Consider the following 17855-nt stretch of genomic DNA (forward strand, 5'->3'; position numbering starts at 1 on the left):
AAAAAGACACTGAAAAAACGGGATTACAGCCCAGTGGTCCAATGCCATATCTCCCATTTCAACGAGCAAGGCAGGATTTTTAGGGATTTCTAAATGCTTCACGGCATGATCTCAAAGTCTTTGTTTGTACTGTATCTAATTAAGTCGTCTTAACAGCAGAGCCATAAACAAAACATTCATCATCAAATTACAGCTTTATTGTTGCTTAATAAATTAAATGCATGGTTTCCATCTTGGCTCCCTGACATCACAATTACATGCTAACAGAAAGTGGAGACCAAACACACTTACTGCAAATCAGGCCGCAGTCCTGACTGTTAGTTACATCTCTTCCTCCTCCTTTCACCTTCTCTTTGACACCCCAAACGTGCAGTTAATGATGATGCGATATCACTGCCCCCTACTGGACATGTTATAAACTACATGAAGCAACAAGGACTAAAACATGCAGTAAACATCACACTTTTCAGTGGCACATCAAAAGAAGAACCAGACTGTCAACAAAAGAAATTCAGCAATTAATTAATTATTGATATTTATTTGTATTTTATTGATCGATGCACAGAGATTAACATCACTGTTAATACGCCAGTGTTAGACAAGACTGCTGCCCCTTGGACAGATAAAACAACTAAATTTGTATTATTATTATCAATATATATTGTTACTGACTTTATGTTTTATGTTGTTTTTCTTGTCCGAAGTGGCATCATTTGATGGGGATTTATACCCTTTTAATGTCCAGGGTCCTGTCTGGTTATATCTGATCATCTGTTCTCTGGTGATTTTGTCCCAGGACTCAAGGAATCACCACTTCAACATACAGCACCTTTACTCTGCATTACAAACCATTGAAGAGATAAGGCACTTTAAAAATCAGTTCCTGTTTTTCATAACATCAGACATAACTGTGTCTCTCTCTTCAAAGGGAAGAGTTCATTAAAGATGTCATTTTCCTGCGTCACTTTGAAAGTTTTCTTTTCAGTTTAACTGATTAGTGAAAGTAAATTTCTAACCACCAACAAAGTCGACACATGAACACAAAGTAAAACAAAATTGTTAGTGTTTGTAAGAGTGAACAGCAGCTGTCTGTGTGCTCTCCTGTCAGCCTCCTGTCCTCCTTCAGTTTGGCCTCTGTGAACTCCTGCTTCACCCTCTGCAGCAGCTCTGGACACAGCAGCACATCCAACGCCGTCATGGCCAGAGCCTTAGCTTAGATCATCCCTGTATTTAAAGCAGGGGACAAAACTTAGTCATAGAAAGGACCCACAACTAATATTTAGATAGCGAGGTGTGTTAGGGTGATGCAGCTTCTGCCTCCTTTGTTCCATAAAACTGGAACCTAGGACCTTCAAATAAGCTAAGCTGCCTTAACAAAGATTTGTAAACACACGATCATACTGTAACGTTGAAGCTGTCAGCTCGTGTGCTTGTGTGCGACTTTGCCCTCTTCTACATATTTCAGTCACCTCTTCATGTCTTCCTGCTCCCAGCACTGATACTGTCTGTGCATTGCAGAGACACAGAGGATGTACACATACCAGACTTATTACTGAGGACGTCTTCTTCTGTGGTGAAGTCCATCCCCAGAGCCTTTCCGTTTCTCTCATACAGTTCCTCGAGTGTAGCATTATGCAGCATGTTGTCAAATTTATTTCTTGCAAATTCTACTTGGACCTGAAAGGCAGATAGTGTGAGGTTGGCTTCTTAAAGCTACAGGGTTTTTATTAGGACTGTGTTATAAAACCTTTAAATATAAGCAGGTATTGTTTATTTCTACAGCTCAACTTAACTGGAATATGACAAATCTGAAAAACAAATGACCAAAAAAAATCTGTTATTATCCTCTAAATCTGTCTGGCCCACACCCCAGCACGTAACAATACAGAGGCTGAATAATGCCTTCTCAGAGCATCTTCTATCTTAATGATAACCTTGACTCTTTCCTTTTAATTCTTCCTGTTGCTAACCAGCTATCAGTTTTGATGCTCCAGTTTTTGCCATGGATGTGATCTTTTACTGAACAATCAGACTGCGATAGCAAACAAGTCTGGCAGCAATGTGGTCCGGCTAGCGACAACATAAAAGTTCCTATCATTGGCTTATCACAGTGATAGACCTTAACAAGAGAGAAATGAAAGTGGGTGTGTGGAAATGAAAGGAGTTTTTCAAATTTTTTAAATATTTTTAAAGATAATTTCGCTTAAAGACATTCATTTTTATCTTCTATTATTTTATTTTAAAATGACAACTTTTTAAAAAATTGTACTGTTTTGCAAATGATTCATTGGCCCACATGCAATATCAGTGGGTCCTGGCCCACAGGTTGGGATCGAGCAGCAACCTCTGAGGCTGGAAAATGAAGCCAATACTGATGTGATAAAACCTGCAGTTCCTCTAACGACCACTAGAGTCTGGCTCCAACAGTGAGTCAGTCCCCATAGACTCCCATGTTAAAATGTCCAACTTTACAGCAGAAATAAACATGTTTACAGCCTGGTACAAAAACTGGTTTGGTCTCTATAGTTGATTTCCTCCTTCATGACACCTGTTTATATAACTCACCTGTTCACATTTTATTAAGGCTTAAAGTTATGGAGAATTCAGGGTGTGGCCTCTTTCAGTGATAGGTGGATCAAAGTTTCAGCTCCACAGACGCCACTCCTCTTTGTCCATTTTTGGATTAGCTGGGTGTTAGGGGCGGAGTCAGACACTGCCAAGATGGCGACAGTAGGGCAGCTTGCTCTGAGCTTCAAATCTGCTCTTCAGAAACATCTGGGTGACCTCACACAGGCTTTGTCCATCTTTATTTACAGTCTATGACCTTATAAGGTCACTTCAAACAGCCAGTTTAGCTATTTTCTCCTGAACCTGTGCTTGTGTTGACGCAGTGATGACATTTAATCTGACGTGCTTTCTTACCTCACAGCCAGTTGCCAAAGCAGCTGATCGAAAACACCTCTCAGCTTTAGCATTCAGGACAGGAAGCTCAGAGCGTGACGGGGTCCTCAGATAGTACTCCAGCTCAGTGTAGGCAGGAATGATGTTTGGCTTCACTCCACCATGCTTTATGATACCTGCACAACACAACATGATTGAATCCCAGCTTTCCAAACTCCTGAGAGCAACACGAGAGCACAGAGGAGCATCAGCTATTCACCATGAACTCTCCAGTCCAGAGAGGTTGTTGTAGCACAACACCGCGGCATCCAGTGCATTGATTCCCTCCCAGGGGTAGGCTGAGGCATGAGACGCCTTACCATGGTACTTTACAGTTACACTGGAGAACATGAGACAAACACACTTCAGTCTCTCTGGTTCTCTGCTTCTCTGGAGCATCACAAACACAACATAAGAAAACAGATAAATGAGAGGAAGCTAAATTTGTTTAGATGACTTTTACTGCGGGCCCAATGTCCTATACAGAGCTGCACAAGTTAGATATAGTTCATAACCCAATAATAAATGTTGCACTTTGGGAAAGAGATTGTTGCATTAAGGATCTTTTCCATTCTATTCTGGGACTGGGTCACAGACTGGGATACAGATTATCAGTCCTGCAGTGAACAAGTAAACATAACAAACAGAAAATTGGAACATAGTCATACAGGAAATGTGTGATGTAATTAAGCTTACTGATGCTCAGCCACACAGGGCAGGTATGTGGCATCCTCCTTTGATGGATGAGCCATAAACACCACATCCAGACCATCAAATGCTCCCCCCCTTATATGTCCTGACTGAGGCTGTGCAGCTTTGCTCCGGCTTCATCTATAGATGAGCTCTGCTCCGTCACACATCTCGTTCCATTCACAAAAAAACTTTATTTACAACACAGTGATGGGTGGGTAGCACTGCTCACGTGAGGAAGTAATAATGTTCTATAATCATAGATTTGTACTCACACTGGCTGTATGTGTCCAGTTAAAGCCAGTGTACTGCAGAGTCTCTATCACGTTACAGTAAACTGCCCCAGCACAAGACCTAAATTTGTAACTAGGCTAGTTTCAAAATAGCAAACACACAACACTGCATACAAACAATGTGTGTCTGAGACATGCTAACGGAAGGAGAACCCCACGTGATAACCCACAGCTGGCTTCAGCAGCTACTCATCATGAGGAGTGTTTAAAGGTTGCCTTTGGAGTTTTCTCATCAACAAACATAATGTTTAACTTCAGTTCCTCACCAAAGCACAGTGTAAAAGTCTAACAGGAAATAAGTTACAGAGAGTTGTATGATTGCACAGACTCCTCCAGTCCTCATCAACTAACAAAGAGCAAAATGAACCAGAACAATGTAATGCGTTCTATAAGCTTTTATTTTATTAGGCTACAAACTGTTTATCCACAGATCTGGTCAGGTTCGTTTTGACCATGCGTCCATCTTTCTGTCCCCTCAGACCTGCCAGGTAGATCTGAGGCTTGGGGACGTTGCTCTCAGCATCTGTCTTGCTTTGACAAGCAGCATCCTTGGGCAGCCAGGTCTGCGTGACGTTCTCCCGCCTCATGTGGCTCAGATCAGTCTGTGCTGAGTGTGTCGCTTTGGTCAGAAGATCAGCCTAGAATTATGAAATACAAAAGACTTGTATTTGTCATTAAACTAACAAGGTTCTTTATTTTACAGTTTTTACTTAATTAATACAGTGTCATTGAATGATCTAGATAGATAGATAGATAGATAAATAGATAGATAGATAGATAGATAGATAGATAGATAGATAGATAGAAACCTTTATTGATCCCACATCAGGGAAATTCACTTGTTACTGCAGCATACGAAACGAGGTAGAAGATAAAAAGCAAGAAATAACAATACTATAAAGTAGAAAAATAACAAATCAAGCATAAATAAGAAGGTATGTAACAAACAATAACAGTTCAATAGTCATGAGCCACTGCCTTTGACTCAGGTGTTATACAACCTGATCAGTGAAGTAACAGATTGATGCATTTAACACCTCAACACAATGCACAATGTTTTGTCCACTCACTGACAGGATTGTACATCTCTGGAAAATGATCACAATGAAACTATTTCATTTTTCGTCTTGATGATCACAAGGTCAACAGTAGAAATACAAATTAATGCACTATAGACAAGTGACTAATGACAAAGAAAACAACTTGTGAATTCAGGCTCACCCGTTTGATAGCTTTTCGTCTCAGCTCCCATTCGTTCCACTCATATGACTTTACAATGTTTGTCTCCACTGGGTGGATGTCGGTCTGTGTGCCGCTCTCACACTTAGTGATGGGATTCACTAGTAAACTCTCTCCTGGCTGCAGCTGCAAAACCACCAGTTAAACAGTGTCACGGCACAAAATGTGGAATCTGTGTGTTTAAGTATCCAATTACCCAGAGAAGGCTGCTCACCTCAGAGTATGGACTGACGCAGGAGAACTGTTGGTGGAGTTTGAGGAGCTGAATGAGTTCAGGGGAGAGCTTGGCTTTTTCTGCAACCTCTGCAATGAAGCTGTCTGGACAGGAGGCAAATTCCAAGGCAGCTTTTTTGGAGGTAAAAACATAGAGCTTCTCTTTGTATTTCAGGACTCCAATGTGTGGGTTACCTGCAAAAGAAGTGTGACATATTCAAAACAAAACAGACTGGATAAAGATTTAACAGATCAAGACAAATCATGAGCAGAGGAAATAAGTGATAGTAACATTTCATATTACACATGGTATGGTGATTCCTATCTTTTCAAAAGGGGTTGATGGGTGTACTGCAATGATCGAGGTATCACACTACTCAGTCGCCATGTGAAAGCCTATATGCTTTGTTTCCCTTTGGGAGGGGACAGAGTGTCCGGTTTCCTGCCTCAGGATTGGACCTCTGTTTGCAGGTATCATACCCTGCCTGAAAATGCTGGATTGCCACTTTCAGACTGGGAGTGAGTCATTGCCCCGAGTGAAGGAGTTCAAGTATGTTGGAGTCTTGTGAGGGCAACAACCAACCAACAACCAACCAACTGGACTGTAGGGGTAAAGGGGTCCAAAAGCCTTTTCTTCTTCTGAAGGCTCCTCACTGAGTGAAACCAGCTGAAGTATCTGAGCAGCAGCCATGATCACAGCTGCTCCACTTCTCTAAGTGATGAGGAAAGGAGCTTCAGTGCTTCCTATCTTATCTCCTTTAGGAGAGGAAACACTGGACCTTCCTTTATGAGAGGAAAGGAGAAATGCCGTCCCACAATTCCTTGCTGCACCAACATTTAAAACAACAGACAATTGTAGTTTCACCACGACAGACCAATATAAACGTAGAAATAACAGAGCAGCTTGATGTTTGTGATACAATCCAACACTTGGAAACTTGGAAGTCGGATTGACTCAAGCCCGAATAGAACCAGTTAGGAGTGATCATGAATGTAAAGGAGGTTTTTCTTCCTCCAGTGTTCCTCTTGTTTTCCTAAACCCCACTAACACTCTGAGAGTCCAGACCATAACAACCTTCACATTGTTAGACATTGGTGAAGAACAAGCATATGAATCTCTACATAAATGTCATTTCAAAACAGCTCACTGCACTAAAATATGAATTGTCTCTACTTAACAAATGTATAAAAAGTCAAAACTCTATATAACCTACTGATGTCTGAATATAACTGACTCTGGCCCTTTACTCAGATAATTATATCTTTTATTAATGTTTTAATGGCTCAACTCTTTCTACTTGTACATTTCTATCTGTCATCTTATTTAATCATTTCAGTCCTGTTTGCTTTGTTCTGTGGGTAGGAAAGGAGGATTTATCCTCCATGTGTTATGAATAAAGTTAGTTCAAAAAAATCTTAGTGTCAGTGCAGTCAGATTCTTTTCCTAAGTCCTAATGAATTCTCCTTCACATCTTTAACCTCATGATGTGGTCGAGGAGATGTGGTTAGAGAGGAGCATATTTTGACTTTTCCGCTGCAGCCTGTCTTTTCTGCTGCTTTACACTGAAATTAGTCATTTGAGCTGGTTCTAAATCATGTTCTAACTCATCTAACTAACTCAGCTTTTAATAACAAAGAGTGACTTACTTACAGAACTCAAAATGCAAATTGTCCGTCATGGCAAACCATGACACCCCTTTACTTAACGTGCTGTCACCACAACCTGAATCTGGATCAGCAGCAAAAAGAAATAGATGGATGGAGATCGAGGAGGCAGTGGGATACAGTGAGGGAGATGTCATGGCAACAAAGCCCCACTTTCAAGAACAGATTCATTAGCATGCTGAGGTTTTCACCCATATGCCTGAATCTGACCAAGAGTGGACATCCAAATTCCCACCCTCATATCAGACTGGTGACAACAGTACCTGGAAGTAGAAGCCCGTCTCTGCTCACAAGCGTGTAGCCACAGACTCCATTATACTGCAACAGATGATTAATGCTGGCTGTTGCTTCAGGCAGGAGCCATTCCTGTGTCTCCATCTCAGCTGGAACAATACGCTCGTCTGAAAGGCACAATGAAGGAAAACAACTGCATTTCAGCCAGCACTTGGATAAGCTCAGATCAGAGCCATCTCACTCTTCGGATTTGTTGTTGGTGAAGTCAGCCATACCTGCAGACTCAGTCATTCTTTGTTCATCTGTCTTCACCTCTGACTCCCGCAGCAGGCCATCCAGATAAGCTTCAGAAAAAATCTTGGCCTGAGATGCGAGGAAAGGCTGCAGATTGAGCTTCATGTTACTGAGGATGTTGAGCAGCGCAGCCTCATCCTGGAGTCCAGACCACAGCTTTGATAGGGCCTTGAACAGTGGCTGAAGGACAGTTTGAGAAATGACAAAAATGAGGCTGTAGAAATAGCAAAAACAAAAAATGTATATGGCACATTTAACCAAAAACACGGGACAACATGTTTCACAACTGATTAAAGTTATGTGCACAAAGAAAATGTGGCGGAGTTTTAAATTAAACTGGAACGTGTGACCAATCGAGAGGTACAACTATTGAGAACCAGGCTAACCAGCTACTGACTCCAGCTCTGTAGTAAACACACAGACAGAAAACTGATGTCAGTCGTTTCTACTCACTCTCAAAATGAAATCAAATATGTGTATTTCTCAAAATGCTGAGCTATTCCATTTAGAGATGATATGACCAAGCATCAACCTCCAAGGCTGAAAAATGAAGCCAACACTGAAGAAGCAAAACCTGCAGTTCCTCTAGAGTCTGGCTCCAACAGTGAGTCAGTCCCCATAGACTCCCATGTTAAAATGTCCAACTTTACAGCAGAAATAAACATGTTTACAGCCTGGTACAGGAACTGTTTTGGTCTCTAGTCTTAATGTTAGCAGTAATAAGCAGGTGTCGGTGTCTGCGCTCACCAAACCTGGATTGTTAGCTTAACTCATTAACTAGCTAATTAGCCAGCAAATGAAATAGTCTTAGCCTTCCAGCAAGACACCGAGCTGTGGTAACGATGCTAACAGGAGCATATGCCTGCCACTGTAATTAAACCGGCCAGCATTGAGTCACGCCCCACCTCTTTGCTCATTTTTGGATTAGCTCTGGGTGGAGGTAGACATTGCCGAGCAGCTCACTCTGAACTTCAGAACTGCTCTTCAGAAACTTGTGGGTACATCCATCTTTATTTACAGTCTATGGATATGACAGGTCATAATAACAGTAGCAACATAACAGCAGTGATCAAGACACTTACAAAAACCTTTGCAGTGGGGACGGCTGGCTTTGACTGCACAGTTTCTTTCAGCAGCTTCATCTGTGATGAGAGCTCCAGCTGCAGGGATTCAACATGCTGGGCACATAAACGTGCATCATCCTGGTGGTAAAGGGAAAACATGTCCTCTTTTACTTAATAAGATGCAAGAAAAATGTGTGCTACAAAAGCTACATGAAAATACCACAATTACACAAACGATAATTAGCAGCTACCAGTTGCTGTTACCTCACCAGTAACACTTTGAGGAAGACTTCATGCTGTCTGACATTGTAGAGAGCCTGTTTGAGTAAGATGCTGGGCATGTCACAGTCTTCAGGCTGATTGTCAGAGTCCATTAGCTTCTCCAGCACAGTTGTGTATTTCCACGCCAAACTTTGTGACACCCTCAGCTCCGCTTCTATGCTTTTACTGATGACTGGAAGAGTTTTATTAAGAGCCGCAGGCACTGTAGAGGGAAGTTAAAAGTAGGCATTATAATTATTTAATGCAGATAGCCTGATGATGTAGTAAAGGACAGAGATTCTCATATTGTAAAGGCACTAGCAGCTCTCCTACACCACCAGAACTGAACAACCCATAAGTGTTTCCAACCTGGCTGATGACTTTATACCTGCTCTTCCCTGATCCAGCCCCACTTTGTGATCTCATCAGGAGGTGGTGTGTCTACATAAAAACTTGATGTAGATTTAATGTGAACTATCTGTTAAATCTGGTAATGTACCTTATATGTCAGAAAGACATATATTGTCTTTTGGATGTCTGCGCTCGCCTCCTCTTGCATTTTTTCTGCTGATGTTGTTTTTCTTCTGCGATAAACTATGAGCAGTGGCTCCTGGAGACTAATTTTTTGTACATATTGTAGGCTATTCGCTATATTTCAACATTTTTATGACCTCCTCAGTAGCCTGTACTGCAGTGACTGGAAACGTAGCACTTAGCTAAAGCTAATTAGCAGCAAGATGACTCCCTTCTCCACGGACGACTAACACAAACTTCTACAGAAGATTTCAGTGCTTGAAACCAAAATTCACCAGTTACAAGTGAACGTGGAAGCGAATGGACTATGTGGACTCAAAACAGTGGACAAGAGCATGCTAACACACGACTAATTAGCACCACCAAGACTACCAAGAAACAGGAAGGCTGTGAACCGGATAATGAATCTACAAGTGGTAATCCACCCTGGAACTCTCTTGGAGCAAAGCCTAAGAGTAGATCATTTCCAGGGAAAATAGGAGGACGAGTAACAGGCAGAGCCCAGCGCCCTGAGATTTGTAATGCAACTGGCTGGCCTGCATTACCATGCATTACCATCCAGGCAGTGGGCCTCCTCAACCCCTGTTCTTAGTAGGACACAGCCATGGACAGCTGCGAAAGGGAGAACTAATAACAAACCTCCCCAACAACCGAGAGTGCAACTGGAGAACAGATTTGCTCCATTGCAGCAGGACCCTGGATCTCCGTCTGATGACCTGGATTATCTCTCATCTTCATATAGCAGGGAACGGACTGAGAGTAAATCAGAAAGTAAGAGGCTACAGGGAAAGCTAACACCTGGGCCTCAAACTCTGATTTTGGGTGACTGTGCTATAAAAGATTTAAGAAGCATGTGCAGTAAAAACACCAAAATACTCTGCTTTCCCAAGGACATGGTCTCTGACATATCTGAAAGAATCCTGCATATCATGGCTGCACATCCAAATGTGAAAAACGTCATACTGCACATAGGCACCAATGATGTTGTGAAACAACAGTCTGAACGTGCTGAAAGGAGACTTTATTGATCTGTTGAACACAGTCAGCTCTCTGAATGCTGAGGTGTTTATCAGTGGCCCTCTGCCACCAGTCAGAAAAGGAGTTGAAAGATTCAGCAGATTGTTGGCAGTGAACACATGGCTCTAAGCTGCATGTACTGTCCATTCACAACACTTTTTCTGGGACCGCAGACATCTTTTTAAGGCAGATGCACATTTCCTTAACAAGTCAGGAGTAAAATTATTCAACTTATTTTACTTCCTGTGTCACCCATCTGTTCCCTCTGCCAAGGACAAGAGACAAGAGGAGTCAAAACAAGAAGAAGACATAACAAAACATGGCAGAAACCTTGAAAGAGCCAAATCAGCACCCTGCCTGAAGAGAGCTTTAAACATGACAGTCATCAGCGTGGAGAGGAGGAGTCTCCACCCCCCTCACCAACTTCCACCTTTGAGGATTCACCCGCTCATCCCCCCTTCACCCCATCCAGGTCACTCTCCTCTCCAATCACCCTTTCCCCCTCCTCCCCCCTCTTGGAGTTCACTGACCAGATGAAAGAGCTGGTCACTGCAGGGACCAAACTTACACCCCGCCCTACTCCCATTCTCACCTAAACCCCCCTCGGTGTCCACCTCCACCAATGGCTTTAAGGCCCTCCCCCCCATCCACGACGGCTTCAGAATCATCCTCTCTCTGCCTAGCCTGATAAAAGCACTGAACGTCCATTTGTATACAAAATACAGCAAGCTCTAACTGATATTTGCTGGGTCCCGGCTGTAAGGCTAATGGCACTCATGTCTCTTCCCAGGAAAAGCCAGGGCCCAGTGTGCTGGTAGCTTGCTCAATCCCTGTCTTGATAGGTAACAGGAAAAGAATGGTGAATCTGCTAAGAAATAGGAAGCACTCAACCAGTTCTGCAAATTTATCAAATTTAGTAATCCATTCCTCGTCAGCCACAGCTTGTCCCAAAAACACATTAAATTTAGCTTTATTAAATGTCAGGTCTTTGTCAGGAAAAACATTTTTTATTATGATTTTATCATCAAGCACAACCTTCATGTTTTTGACTGAAACTTGGTTAGACCAAGATAACAGTGCAGCTGTTCTTATCGAGTCAACCCCTCCCAACTTCAGTTTTATAAGTGAAGCTAGGTGCATAAGAAAGAAGGTGGAGTTGCCATTTTGTTTAATGATTCCCTCCAATTGATAACTATGGACTGACTCAGCATGTGACAGAGCACACACACAACAAGGGGCACACTCTGGACTTAATCACCTCCAAGGGTCTGAACATTTCTAAGGTTGTGGTGACTGATGTTGCTCTCTCTGATCATTCCTTATGGTTTATCGGTTTATCACTGAAAACACAAGTGAAATATTTATTCAGGCTTTCTCTTCCACACCTGCCCTCTCTTGGGTCTCAGTCAATGAGCTTGTAGATAATTTCAGATCTAAAATTACAAATGTTACTGATGCCATTGCACCCACTAAGATGAAGGTTGTGTCTGGTAAGAAAAGATCTCCATGGACAAATGCCACATTGGTCAGAATGGAAAAAATTGTGTCGAAAAGCTGAATGCAGGTGGCGAGAAACAAATGTCCAGGTTCATTATGACATCTATAAAGAGAGACTTCACATTAATAATTTGGAACGGAGAAATGCAAGGCGGTCCTTATCCTATGCCAAAAACAACAATAATGCACGTGCCTTATTTGCTACTGTTGACAGGCTAACAAACCCTCCTGTATCAGTAGCCCCTGAACTTCTATCCATAAGGGGATTTTCAAAATTGTTTCAAACTGCATGCCCTCAGATCTTCTACAGATTGTCAACACATCTCTTCTCTCAGGTGTCTTCCCACAGGCCCTGAAAACTGCCGTCATCAAGCCATTCTTAAAAAAGAAAAATCTAGACACTTCACTAATGAACAACTACAGGCCCATATCAAACCTCCAATTTTAAGTACAATCATTGAAAAAGCTGTTTTTCAACAGCTGAACAACTTTGTGGCACTAAACAACCGTTTTGATGTCTTCCAGTCAGGATTTCGACCACACCACAGCACTGAGACTGCTCTTGTTAAGGTCTTCAATGACATACACTTAAACACTGACAATGGCAGAATCTGGGACAGGTTTGCTTTCTGTCCACAGAGCAAAAATTAAACATGGAGAAGCAGCATTCAGTTTTTATGTTCCACATATCTGAAACAAACTCCCAGTAAACTACAGGTCTGCTGCAACTCTCAGGTCTTTTAAATCACAGCTGAAGACGTTTGTGTTTGCCACTGCCTTTTATTAAACCAAATTTGAGAGTTAATATTTTACACTGCACTGTAACTTTTATTCTCTTGTTTTATGTCTTATTCCTTTTAGCTTCTTTTATTTCCAAATTCAACACGTTTTAATTGTATTTAAATGTCTTTTTACTTGTGTTGCTTTTCATATTCTGTCTTGATGCCTTTTATGCTCTATGTAAACCACTTTGATTTGCCTTGTTTTTGAAATGTGCTATACAAATAAACGTGCCTTGCCTCGTCTTGTCTCACCACATCTAATAGTTATACTACCATGCATATAGCACTTTTCAGAACAGCAATGCAAGGCTGGTGCACTGTACTTAGTTCATGGAGGTCAGTCTCCTCTTCTCTCTTCTTGCTGGCTTTGTTGAAGAGTTGGATCCCTGTGACAATCATGGTGAGCTCATTGAGCTGCTGCTCCTTGTCCCTCTTTAAGAGCACCACAAAGGCTCCCTGTTCAGTCTGAGGGAAGACACTCTGCAGGGCAGCTAGGACAAAGACAAATCAAGAGTGAGGATACAGTTCACTTGAAATCATTATAAACATCTTTATAATGATGTGTCCTGCATGTGCAGGGATTAGCTCCCTGCTAATCTAGTATTAGTGATGTCCAGCACTGATATTGGGTGATAAATTCTGGCTCTAAGTCCGTGTCTCCGTTCATCACAAAGGTGTTGGATGGGGTCGAGGTCAGGGCTTTGTACAGACCAGAACTTCTCATTCTCACAGTTTTTATGGGAAAGCGTTGGCTTTGTGCACAAGAGTATGATTATGTTGAAACAAGACACACACACATTGTTGACACAAACAAAGTCATGTGGATAGGTCTAATGATGTAGCCCCACTCTGTGGGTATGTCCAGCTCTGTCCACAAACTTTTGGCCCCTGTAGTCTACCTTACTTGTATAGAGCATGTCACAACATTAGTTGTACATGTTACATGTAAGCAAAGTAAACTTTAGTGAAATGACTCAACATTTGTTGATGAAGTTGTGCTGTACTTCAGGAGGGAATAGTACAACTCAACAGACATGGCTTATGCTGTCTGAGGAACTGGTGACAAGTGATGTTCACTTGTGAGTTGTTAAAATGGGCGTCACTGCCATGTATCCTACATTACTACACAATGCTGCCACTGTAATTTTACAGACTATTGTGAGAGAACATGTTGGTGTGAAACCTGTGGCTTCTTGCACAGCGTCGACATCTGCAGGTGAGCCCATGCCGGAGCGCAGCAGGATGTAAGTGATGATTTTACGGTACAGAGCATCTAACTCCTCCCGTGTCTTGACCCTGCTGTCAGTGATGTCTCTGCTCACTGCGCTGAGCCTCGACTCCAACAAACGGGGGATTTCCTCAAGAAACTCTCCTGCACAGACACACAAAGTCCTTGCTCAGTCATGATGATGACTTGTTTGGGTAAATATGTGCGAATATGCAGTACTTAAAAAGTGAACAATAACAATCTCAAATCAAAACTGTGTGTTTTATGGATTTATGTCTCTATCTATTGAGCTATTTTATTAATGATGTGTTTTGTTGAGTACTGTTCCAAACCACAATGTCCCTCAGGGACAATGTAGACTCACTAAACTGATCTAATCTAATCTAATCTAATCTAATCTAATCTAAATGAACAGCCAGTCAGGGTAAAAATACTAAAACATGTGTAACGTGGTTCAGTTTGTTTTGTACATTCTGAAGTCTGTCTACATCTTATTGATTTGGGTTATTATATTGAAACAGATTAGTGATTCTATCATTTATACTTGAATTACATTTTAGCTGAAGGGATTCATGTTACAGGTTAAAAATGGCAGTTACTCCATTTCCATGTAGTTTTTGGCAGCTGCTGTTTGGTCAAAAATGGACAAAAAGCATAATGATATACCCTGAAGAATGTAAAGAATGTACTTTAAGAGCAGACAAAAGCAGTCAATCAAAAACATTTGAATCATTATTAAAGTCGATCATCATGTAAAATGCCTCACTGTCTTCTTCTCAAATGTGAGGATTTCCTGCCTTTTTGTGTTATATCACTGAACGTCTTCATCAACTGGACAAAACAAGCCGTCACACACTGGGCTCAATGATGGACACTACATTACTTTCAAACAACCAGTATTTAAAAAAAGACAGATTAATATATAATGAAGAGAATTGTTAGTGATAGTTAGACCCACACATGAGTCAGAGCCTCAGTATGGCAAAAATTATACATTCATCATATAACAAGACGAGGTAAAACCTAGTGAAACCTACTGAGCTGTGACTGCAGCTGGATTGACTTTTAAACACTCAGAGAGAAAGTTAGAAGCGACAGACTATCTTTCTTTTTTTAAAGTTATTTTTCCAGGCTTTTACCTTTATTACAGTCATAGTGAGAAAGAGACGGAAAAATTGGAGTGAGAGAGATAGAGAGAGAGAGAGAGAGAGGATGACAAAGCGCCCCAGGCCACTTAGACAATAAATCTTATTTAGTCTTCACACAGAGCACAGCCTCCGTCTGGAATTCCCAAGAGTTTAGTCTTTATTTACTTCAACTCCAGAGCGGACTGAGATCTGCACTCCACTAAGAAGTGGTAGAAGTACCATCAGTCAGTCAGTCAGTTAGTCAGTCAGGGACATTTTCGATTATAGGCCTGGTCCTTATGTTGTGGTCCAGTCAAAAATTGCTTTAATCAGTGCGACAACAAATTCACTCAGTTTGTGTACCAGTCAGAAACGGTCAGTGCAGCAGCAGAAGACATTAGTATGAATGTAGTGTTTCTTACTTACGTCGAGAGGAGTAATTCAGATCAAAATACACCTGCATTTTGATGGTGTCAAGGGACGGGCTGCAATCCTCCATGAGTCTATCCAGACACAGCTGTGAGACATAAAGCAGATGGACTGACCACACTGAGCTCATATCGTCTGGATTTATCATAAAAACTTTATAAATGTTTCTGTTATAGACTAAATCTGTTTAAAGTCGGCTAATTATAGACTAACAGTAAAGAAATAAATTCAGCATTTCTCAGCAGAGTTTTATACAGTGTGGGGACAGCTCACTGCATCGAAATGCTTTCTATCATCATGTTGCAAAATAACATTTACAGACATTTTATTTAGCCTTTAACAGGGTAAGCAGAACACAAAATCTTTTAATTTAAAAACAATTTAATAGTTATAGTAAAATACATTTGATGTGTGGCCTCTGGTCAAAATATTAAGGTGGGGGTTTATTTCTAAAACCCTGACTATGGCCTAACTGATTACAAAATAAATGTACATAATAGCTACAAACATATTTGTGTAAAATTTGTCCTTTTTTTATTTATTTTAGATATAATATTTCTAGAATATTAGCTAAGTCTAACAACATGAAAATGCATTTCAACATACTGACGAACATGAAAAGTTGGTTTCCACATAGTTACAGTAACTAACCTCCTCCAGTTTCTGGACATCTTGTTTGGTCAGCGTCCGGTCAACATTAAATCCATGTCTCGGGTCGAGCACAACAGATTTCACCTGAAGATATTGAAAAAGAAAAAATGGAGCTCAGTCACCCAGGGCTGCCGGTCTGGGTTCAAAGACAACAGTAAAAGTATTTTAGTCCCAGAAGATCCAAATATGACTGACTATATAATAATATGACTGTATTCAGAGGAGTTTAGGAACTACTTTCTGTCTACCCTTGTTACAGCGTGTGAATAAATGATGGCGCATTAACATCTACGGTTAGTTAGCTAGCTAGCTAGTTTCAATTTAATTGGGGTTACTGACCATGAAAGCCGCCAGAGTGTCGGACACAGCATGTCCCCTCTCAGCGCACTGCTGCACTATTTCACGGATAATGGTTTTAATCACACTCTCTGCGTGAGCACGAGACATTTCTACCGACAGAAAGTACGTAACTCTCGCTTAATTATAGTTCAATGATACAGCTTGCTACAGCCACTGCAGCTTGTTGATAGCTTGGTTGCCACGGTAACATGGAACGTCACAGTGTCCGCTAGGCAAAGGTAGAGTCTTTGAATAGAAGGTAGAAACTTGAAAAGCCTTAAATATTTTCCTTCAACAACTTTGTTTTGTTTCACGGTACCCCTATGTATATAGTTTGGTTTTGTCCTTTTGAAATATATTAGTTTATTATTCTTGTATCAACACCCTTATTTACTGTTGCATTTATTTCCTTCTTTTATTGTGTTTGTTTTATTTGTAGATAGATAGATAGATACTTTATTTATACCGTAGGGGAAAGTCATGTGTCCATTAGCTCACTGTTGATAATAATAATAATAATAATAATAATAATAATAATGATAAAAACAGTTAGATTAGTCCACATCCTTTGGCTGAGGTGTTGTAGAGCCTGATGGCAGTGGGAACAAAGGATCTCCTGAACCTCTCTGTTCTGCAGCACAGTGAGATGAGACGATTGCTGCAGCTGTAGCTGCTTCTCTGTCCTGCCAGAATGTTGTGGAGAGGATGGTTGATATTGTCCAAGATGGCCTCCATCTTACATTGCATGTGTCTCTCTACAACAGTCCTGAGTGAGTCCAGACTCCTGCCAAGCACAGACCCAGCCTTTTTGACCAGCTTGTCCAGTCTCTTTGTGTTCATGTCTTTAACAGCCTCGGACACACACCATCCAGGCCTGTTACCTTTCCAGGACGTAGCCTCTTGAGCTCCGCCCTCACCTCCTCGGCTGTAAAGGACAGGAGACTTGACCCCAGTGTGGAGGGAGGGAGGTGTAGCTGCAGTCTCAGGTTGTGGAGGAGATGCCGTAGGAGAAGCTGCAGCTGAAGCAGTGGGAGAGAGAACAGGTGAGGCTGTGTCAAACCTGTTGTAGAACAGGTTGAACTCATCGGCCTTGTCCACATCACCTGATGTTGCCTGGCTGTTCCTCTCTTTATAGCCAGTGATGGTCATTATCCCCTTTCACACCTCTCTGGTGTTGTTGTGCTGCAGCTTCCTCTCTACTTTCTTTTTGTGGTCCTCCTTCGCCTGCTTTAATCTCCTCTTCAGCTCATGTTGCACACACCTGAGCTTCTCCCTGTCTCCATCCCTGCAGGCCTCCTTTTTCTGGTTGAGGAGGGTCTTGATGTTACTGGTGATCCAGGGTTTGATGTTTGGAAAGC

At 41.6% G+C, this 17855-nt stretch overlaps 2 protein-coding genes across 3 annotated transcripts; both read right to left on the reverse strand.

Annotated features, from left to right (window-relative positions):
* Positions 1-188: 188 nt before the first annotated feature.
* On the reverse strand, positions 189-3339 carry LOC130160577 (xaa-Arg dipeptidase-like). 2 transcript variants are annotated; one of them, XM_056363180.1, is made up of 4 exons: positions 3161-3339; positions 2923-3077; positions 1542-1677; positions 189-1224 (listed from the first exon to the last, which is right to left on the reverse strand). In XM_056363180.1, exons 1-4 carry the CDS (start codon positions 3261-3263, stop codon positions 1214-1216), a joined length of 405 nt encoding a protein of 134 aa, XP_056219155.1. In that variant the 5' UTR covers positions 3264-3339; the 3' UTR covers positions 189-1213. The 2 variants fall into 2 exon arrangements, with proteins under 2 accessions (XP_056219155.1, XP_056219154.1); XM_056363179.1 differs by lacking the exon at positions 189-1224 and having other exon boundaries at positions 1306-1677.
* Positions 3340-4327: 988 nt separating this feature from the next.
* Positions 4328-16680, reverse strand: cfap206 (cilia and flagella associated protein 206). Its single transcript, XM_056363431.1, has 12 exons — positions 16498-16680; positions 16159-16242; positions 15505-15595; positions 13907-14095; positions 13047-13214; positions 8902-9116; positions 8651-8770; positions 7550-7748; positions 7304-7441; positions 5377-5570; positions 5145-5288; positions 4328-4561 (listed from the first exon to the last, which is right to left on the reverse strand). The coding sequence occupies exons 1-12, from the start codon at positions 16603-16605 to the stop codon at positions 4328-4330; spliced, it is 1884 nt and encodes a 627-aa protein (XP_056219406.1). The 5' UTR covers positions 16606-16680.
* Between the last annotated feature and the right edge of the window lie 1175 nt (positions 16681-17855).

The sequence above is a fragment of the Seriola aureovittata genome, chromosome 19, assembly GCF_021018895.1.
Source record: "Seriola aureovittata isolate HTS-2021-v1 ecotype China chromosome 19, ASM2101889v1, whole genome shotgun sequence".
Lineage (NCBI taxonomy): Eukaryota > Metazoa > Chordata > Actinopteri > Carangiformes > Carangidae > Seriola > Seriola aureovittata.